Source organism: Triticum urartu, unplaced genomic scaffold (assembly GCF_003073215.2).
Source record: "Triticum urartu cultivar G1812 unplaced genomic scaffold, Tu2.1 TuUngrouped_contig_6412, whole genome shotgun sequence".
Classification (NCBI taxonomy): Eukaryota; Viridiplantae; Streptophyta; class Magnoliopsida; order Poales; family Poaceae; genus Triticum; species Triticum urartu.
In genome coordinates, this window is record NW_024117174.1 from 1 (window position 1) to 8,599 (window position 8,599).

Here is an 8,599-nt window from a genome sequence, read left to right on the forward strand (position 1 = left end):
GTCGCTGGTCCTGACGCGCGGCTCCCCGCCCCCGCGGCCAGGTCCCCAACCGCCCGCCGCGCCGCCGAGCTCATGAGGTTCTTGGAGAACCCGGACAATTTCGACACTCTGTCTGTGGTCTTTAGCAGGTATAACAGACTAGATTAGTGCCCCTTTTATCTGTCATATTCAGCCCATGCTCCGCTCGCACGACAAATGTCATTAAGCTACGACGTCTCTTGTGTTTGACGATATGTTTATGTGCCACATCACTGTCCATCAATCAAATCAGCGATGTTTCCTTTTTAACCCAAAATGCTTCGTTTGTGCAGATCAACGAGGTTTGGAAGGCTGCAGGGGGTCAAATGCGCGTTGGCAGGGAGGAACCTGTACATGAGGTTCACCTGCAGCACTGGTGATGCCATGGGGATGAACATGATCTCCAAGGGCGTGCAACATGTGCTGGACTATCTAGAGGAGGATTTCCCTGATATGGATGTCGTCAGCATCTCAGGTATTTTCGCACGTTTATAAATAAGTTTGTTTTTGCTTTCTTCGATCGTGAATGATGTTGTACCATTGATAGATTATTATTATTATTATTATGGTGGCTAGTTATGACTTATCAGAGCCTTCTAATAATTTTGGACGCCAACATACGTCTGACGTCAGGTCAGGGGTAACCCGAGCGAAACGATCATTCCCCCAGGCAGGGTGGAACAAACTAAAAAGTTCGACCGCAAAAAGAAAAAACACTTCCATTGAATGCTTCAGAATTGTCATGCGAAAACAGATAAAATTGCCGTGCTGTTGTAAAGGGCTTGCCATGTTCTGAAGTAAAAATTGCCATGCTCAGAAATATTGTCATGTTGACCGAAGGAAATTGCCATGCTACCTCAATGGAAAGCTGAAAATTGCCATGCTCTAAAAACTGAAATTGCCATCCGGAATGTGTTCGCTCATTTTTGCCACCAGCTTCGTAGTTCGCCCAGAGGGGTGCGTGGGAGCGAACACTTTAGGATTTGTGTGCAGGATCCAACTTGCCTCAGGGCGTTAGCTCTGATTGCTTAAGAACGTGACCTCAGTTCTATAACATTTTGGATAATTTTATAGTTGATGAATGGTTAGATGATGGTATCAAAGAATAAGAGCACAGCAGATTCTCTTAATTAAATCCCATTCTGCAAATATTCAAACTCAGAGAGTTGATGAATGAAGCAACTGGCATGATAGATGTTTAAGGTGTTTTAGTTGGATTTACTTGTTATGCAATAGAAAGCGGCAGATGAGCCTCGGTTGTTATTTTAATTGGATATCCCTTTGGTGTCAGCTCTCGATCCAAACTGACGTGGACTCCAGTTGTTTTCATTTGTAGTAGTTGGGCTACCTTTTTGTCCGATCTCTCCAGCTTGCTGCCAGCTCTTAGTACTTTCGAGAGAGGACGAAAATTCACACAAGGAAATTTGGACAAGGCCACCTCATCCTTGTCTTCCCTATTATGTCTTACTCATGTTTTGTCATGACACAAGTAATACCAGTCGCCGAATTTTGCACAGTACAGTCATAGAGCGATGTTCCAATCTGTAAAAATCTCAAGTGGTTTATAGATATTGAAAACTACTTACAGTTGTTGCTGATTAACACCAGATATGCACCGTATTCATAGCAGTACATTTATACTTAGTATAGTGGTATGCATCTAGCTTTTTCACATATCTTTGGCGCTACATAATTTCCTAACTAAACTTCCATAAACAACAGGCAATTTTTGTTCTGACAAGAAATCAGCTGCTGTAAATTGGATTGAGGGGCGTGGTAAGTCTGTGGTTTGCGAGGCAATAATCAGAGAGGACGTTGTGGAGAAGGTTCTCAAGACCAACGTTCAGTCACTCGTCGAGTTGAATGTGATCAAGAACCTTGCTGGTTCAGCTGTTGCTGGAGCTCTTGGGGGTTTCAATGCCCACGCAAGCAACATTGTATCAGCTATCTTCATTGCCACTGGTCAGGATCCTGCACAAAATGTTGAGAGCTCACAGTGTATCACGATGTTGGAAGCTGTAAATGGTGGCAGAGACCTTCACATCTCCGTTACTATGCCATCCATTGAGGTACGAAGCAATATTTTTCTTCATGATGGAATCATGCTCTTCATATTCTTTTTTAAGTGACAAGTCTGGAGTTTATGTTGATTGTCAGTCATCCCCTTATTTTGTTATCCACGGATTGATGAATTTTGCACTTCAGACCCTGGTCCTTTGTGAAGAACCATTGATTATTCAATCAATTAGATGGCATCCTGTTATGTGAATAGGAAACTATTAACAAATATCAATATCTTGGTATCATCTATCATGCTGTTGATCCTATAATGGTCCCACCCATTTAATTGCAAACATATACATGTATGTTAGTGAGTTTAAATTATCCCTTTGTTAGGTTACCTGGAGATTTTAAAATAACGCTGTCATGCATAGGGCTTGATTCTGTTGTCATGAAGCACGATATAGATGGCATGTTCAACTATGCTTGCTTGTTCTTTAGAATAAGTTCTTTATATGCCAAAATGCCAATTTTATTATTCCTTTGTGGGACATTGTTCTCCACACCATCTGGTTTTCTAAACTACTATTCCTTTCGTTTGCTGTTCGCCTTCTCGCTATTGTTTTCGTCATCAGCCAGCTCAGGCTAGACCGGCAGTTATCTGTTTTATTAGTGGCTTAATCTGTAACGTCGTGTTTGCTATTATTGTCGAGAAAGGCATCCATCGCCCTGTACATAATTGGGTTAATTATCATCATACACCTAACCTTCAGCACCAACTACGATATATATATGATATGAGCTGATGGGTGTGTTGTGATGATCGAAATGCAGGTGGGCACAGTTGGTGGAGGCACGCAGCTGGCCTCACAGTCGGCCTGCTTGGACCTACTGGGCGTCAAAGGCGCCAACAGGGAATCCCCGGGATCGAATGCTAGGCTGCTCGCCACGGTGGTGGCTGGTGCGGTCCTGGCTGGCGAGCTGTCCCTCATCTCTGCTCAGGCAGCCGGCCATCTGGTCCAGAGCCACATGAAATACAACAGATCCAGGAAGGATATGTCCAATTCCGCCGCTTGCTGAAGCGCGTGCATCACAACTTGGGCCCTTGCCAGAAGCAAATGGACAAAACGAAATGTTCGCCGGATATATAAATCCCCCCTTCACCTTCGTGGGAGTGGACAGCCAAGGAAGGAAAGTTGATTCCTTGCGTGGAATGGCATGGCAATGCTCAGGAGGTGAAAAGGGAAACCCCGTCGGATGAACAGTTTGTCTGGAGATCGGTCATGGTTTACCAGGAGGAGAAGAGAGCAGCTGTATTTACCACCCTGTGCTTCCACCCTGGATGTGGCCTATTTTTATTTTCTTGATGTTGTCCCGCACAGCAGCCGCCCAGTGCGCGTCTTGTTTTGCCCGTCTTGAATCTTCTGACACCTTCGTTGTTTTTGTCCAAAGCTTACATTACCCTGTTTCTGTTCCTTTCTGTTACTGCCTCCAGGAATGCTTGTAGTAGTAACATTGTAACTAATTCAGTTTCGTCTGTTTGATCTTTCTACCCTACCTGTTGCCCTTGGTGTAGTTGGTGGCTCGCTTGTAAAGAAGTTGTGGTCCGTGATAATTTTACCCGTTTGTTTTTTGGTTCAACTGAATCCGTTCTCCTCGTGACCGTGTTTGTTTTCCATGCTTTTTTCTGTAAATTAATCGCCTCGGCAGAGTCCCAGCTGTTGTGTGTTCTGTCAGAGTATATGTTAAGAAATTAGTCAAACAAGCATGGCAGCACTCATGGCTAGGTCCTGACAGGAAAATAAATACTTGACACTCTTGGCTTAGCAGTCGCCACCAAAGCCATGTCGGATACCGATGGTTTCCAAGGAGGAGCACGTATATACTTGAGCAGAAAGAGGGTACACGGTTATCGTGATTGTGGTCACAAACAGACTCCTCACACCGCAAGTCATCTATTCGTCCGGTACAGCACGTGCTCCGGGCCCGTGTGTTTGGTTGAAGTCATGGACCTATGGCCGGGCACCCCCCAAACCGGTCTTATACATCCGGTCCGGCTGCCTGGTCATGTTTTTTTAACCCAGACGGCCCCTTCAAATGAGCTTAAAATGCCCAGCTGATCAACATCCTTCATATCATCTCAAATATAAGGCGGATATGGGAATGTTTGGACACACCCGTCATGTAGGATAGATGAAGGGGTCCCAGGAGGACTCGCCTCGAAACCCGACGGTTCGACGGACGCCTTCTTCGTCGCCGCATGGCCCTGTTCCTGCTCGCCGCCCGAGAGTAAATCTGTCTATTTAACCCAGCTGGAGTCCCGCAACCCTAGTCCATCCACACCCCCCTTCTCCGCACCACTAGTCCGAGCCCGTCCACCTTCCTCTCCCGCTTCGGTGCTCCGCCCACGCTCTGGTGGTCCACCATGGCCCGGAGGAAGATCACCTACTACGGGAGCGCCGCACCGAGATCAAGCAGGAGAGCCGGGCGAGACAAGCCGCGCGCGCAGCCCGCATCGCTGCCGAGCTGCCTCCGGACTCGCTGGAGCCGGAGGAGGAGGAGCAGGGGGAAGGAGGAGGAGGAGCTGCTCCGATGAAGGTGGATGAGGCGGAGGAATAGCTGTCGGGCTTCAACATGGAGCAGGCGGAGGCGGATTTCGCCGTCGCCCGGTCCAACGAGATGGCGGAGCAGCAAGCCATCCTGGAGTCCATCCAGGATGAGGCCTATGTGGAGGCCAACCGGCCATTCCTCCGGCAGGAGCAGGCGGCGTCGGACGCGCTCTTCGCCGAACTCGACACGAAGATAGAGATGAAGAAGGCCGGAGCGGAGCAGCCGGAGGCGTCAGAAAAGGAGCCAGAGCTGCAGCCGCCGACAATCCTACCGGAGCCGGGCACGGAGATCGTCGACATCTCCGACGATGAGTAGCTAGATGATCAACGTAGTATGTAGGTTATTTTGTTTGCATGTCCTTGTATGAATTTAGGAATCTAGTATGAGATGTTCGGATGCAACAATTGAAATTTGAGACATGTACGGTCACTGCTCCGCGGGCGTTTGAGGGACCATATTTGACATATCTGCTTGTAGATGATCTAAGGGCAACTCCAACGGATGGACGTCCGTTTTATTCAGATTTTGTCCATTTGAGAGTGGTAATGGGGCAGCGTCCATCCGGATTTTTGCCCACGCACGACGGCATCCTGTTCACCTGCATGGAAATTTTTGAAAGCAACAAAAGATGTAGCTAATGCCATCGGCCGCGGTTCATGCGGCCGGCAACAAAGTCAGCGGCCTACAGAATGTCGCCCCCTAATTTCACGTCGGCAACAAACAACCAGCACACTAGTCAACCTTTAAAATAAACATGTTCCTAACGACAGCAATAAAGCCAATGGACAGCACATCAGTCGGCCTTCAAAATGAACAATTTTTTGACGCCGACAACAAAGCCATCCTACTGTTGCCCTTGATGTAGTTCGTGGCTCGTTTGTAAAGAAGATGTGGTCCGTGATAATTTTACCCATGTGTTTTTTGGTTCAACTGAATCTCTTCTCCTTGTGACCATGTTTGTTTTCGATGCTTTTTTCTGTAAATTAGTTGCCTCGACAGTCAGCATAGTCTTAGTTGTTGTTTGTTCTGCCAGAGTATGCTTATATGCAGGGCCGCATCCCGGAAATCTAGGCCCCGGAGCAAGATCACAATTTAGGCCCCGTTGTATAATAAAGCCAATAAAAAATATTTTTATTAATCACTGTATATTTGTGGTAGTAGTATAGATTTTTTTAGCAATGTGGTAGTAGTAGTACAGTGTTTCAAAGGATTACATCACACCAAAAGAAAAACTTTGAGCTATTAGGATACCAGAGGGTGCACGGACTCGAGAAAGAACGATGTAAAGTTAATTTCCAGGGAATTAATTCGGGGGTTTGATTTGCCACTGAGCACTGAGGTCTCAAGGAAGACAGAGAAGAGCACTGTAGAACTTGATAAGTAATCTGCTTCAGGAGTTCTCCTTGCGTTATACAGAGAGATAGGTTTGGTTGTGGGGCCTCGGTCGGTGGTGGTTCCACGGTTGACTGCTATTTTTTTCTCTTTACAATTTCATTTCATAGTTCATTAGTTTGCGATCCACTTATTATTAGTACGTGCTTAGCAAAATTAGGGGTCCCATAGTTTTGGGGGCCCTGTGCGGCTGCTCCGGTTGCACATGCAGAGATACGGCCCTGCTTATATGTAAAGAAATTTGTAAGAGCATCTACAACCAAATTCCTCAAGTTGTCCGGAGACCACTGAGCGGACAGGGGAGAGAAACAAAAAGTTAATCTAACCGGACCTCTCATATCATCCCTATACGCGGCTGTCCACGAACCCTCATATCCATCTTAAATATGTGAAGGATACGAGGGCTCGCCGACGTGCCAGGACGCACCCGGTCAGTCCGCCACATAGGACGTGTCACCATCTTTTTTTTCTTTATTTATTCTTTTATTTCTCTCTTTTCATTTTCACCAATCACATGCACAGACATATGAGAAATAAAAAATATATAGTTATGCGAACGGATGAATAGAGGTTCAAAACGAACACGTCCGGTCACTTTGAGGGCTCGTCTAACACAAGCATGGGAGCACTCATGGCTGGGTCCTCACAGGAATAAGAAATACAAGTATGACACTCTTGGCTTAGCAGTGGCCACCAAAGCCATGTTGGGTGCCGATGGTTTCCAACCAAGAACACGGTATTTCCTTCAGCAGAAGAGAATACAGTGATCGTCGAGCGACGCACTAGCTGTGGATGTGGTCACTGACAGACTCCTCGCGACGCAAGCCATCTGTTCGTCCGGTACAGCACGTGTTCCGGGCCCCGGCCCCGGCCCCGGAGTATTCAAGAGCTTAACCGCCATCGACTGTAATCAATCATTGGTGATTAGCCCGGAGAGTGCGTCTATCGCTGCCGGGGCCATGCTCTGCATGGGACGGACACCAGATGACCGGACACAAGCTCGTGATCCACGGGCCCAAGAAGCAGACGAGATTTTTCACGATCTCCGGGCGGACCGGTCGCCGATCGACAGGGTGCATGCATGTGCCACCAGAAACGACGTACAGCCGGTTCATGCAATCGCACCACATGGCGTGACGGCCGGTCGCCGCTGCGCTCCTCGTGGCACCGCATTGACTGCGCCGCTGTCCGTCATGTGCGGCGGCAAAAAAAATTATTTTGGACGGAGTGGCATCCAGTAAGTACTCCCTACGTCCGAAAATACTTGTCAGAGAAATGCATAAAAATGGATGTATCTAGAATTAAAATATATCTAGATACATTTATTTCTCCGATAAGTATTTCCGAACAGAGGGAGTACTACCTAGGGTATGTTTGGATCATGTCCTAAGCAAGATTGTCTGGCCTGAAGGGTGCCTGAGATCTTGCCTGAATTCTGTTTGCTTGGTGTCCTCAATCATCTTATTGTAGCCTGGCCTAAAAACTTGTCAATGCCATTAGCCTGCCATGGCCAGCCAGGCAACATGATTAGCCTGGGCCAGGCGTCCCGTTTGACACGCCCGGTGGGCTGATGCATCTGCCTGGTACTATTTTAATATTTCTTTTGCATGGAAATGATGGGTGTTTAGAGTTTTATCTATCTAATGTGTATTCCCTCGAGGAAATACTTGTCATCAAAATGGATAGAAGGGGATGTATCTAGACATATTTTAGTTCTAAATACATCTCTTTTTATCCATTTTGATGACAAGTATTTTTGGACGAAGGGAGTATTATAGTACGGCGACTATCCATCAAACGCATATGAACCAGGCAAGCCTGGGCAGGCAGAATTCTTCAACTTCTCAGGCGACATCCAGGCATTACTTTTTGCCAGGCATAAGGGCCAGGCCTCGAACCAAACTGACCCCTATTTCTTTGCTTTTCCGGTGCCACAGAGCCCATCAACAACCGGCCCATTTTCCTTTTCTTCCTATTTGTTAGGGGAATAAATGCAACGGGGGATCCTGTTTGGCGCATAGGCTGATGGATAGCGAGGTAACGAGGGGAGCGCCGAAATCATTAGTTAAGAGTTATTCCTTGCAAAGGTCACTCATCACTTTCTTAGGTGCTGACAGGTGACCCACTTTTCTCTCTCTTTTTTTCATAAATTTGTTTATTTGAAATGTTTTCTCTTTTGAATCATACGTCCAAACGATGAAGCGTTTTCATCATTGGATTTATCGCGTTGAGATCTTTGAAACTAGATTGTCAATAGGTTCCGACAAAAAAATCACCAAAAAGGGAAAAATAAATAAAAACAGAAAAAAGAAAGAAAACGGCAACAACAAAACTAGAAAAAAAACTCAGAGCCCGGAAGCAGGGTCGCGGTTTGCACCTTTTTCAGAAGCACATGCTGTGTTTTTTCCTTTTTTTTTCTTCCAGGGAAGAACAGGTTGTGCTTCTAGCGAAGCATAACTATGCTTCTCGTGGAATCCCATGTTGAGCTTTTCACTTCTTTTTGAGGATGCATAACTGTGCCTTTTCCTTTTCAAGATGCGTCTCGCGGATACAAATCAGTACTTCTTGTGGAAGCATT

At 46.5% G+C, this 8,599-nt stretch overlaps 1 protein-coding gene across 1 annotated transcript; it reads left to right on the top strand.

Moving 5' to 3' along the window:
• Positions 1–44: 44 nt before the first annotated feature.
• LOC125530574 (3-hydroxy-3-methylglutaryl-coenzyme A reductase 3-like) lies at positions 45–3,660 on the top strand (the record flags this gene model as incomplete). Its single annotated transcript, XM_048694953.1, is given in 4 exon segments — positions 45–128; positions 312–493; positions 1,741–2,087; positions 2,854–3,660. Coding segments are annotated over 4 exon segments (859 nt in total), but the record flags the coding sequence as incomplete, so codon positions are not given.
• Between the last annotated feature and the right edge of the window lie 4,939 nt (positions 3,661–8,599).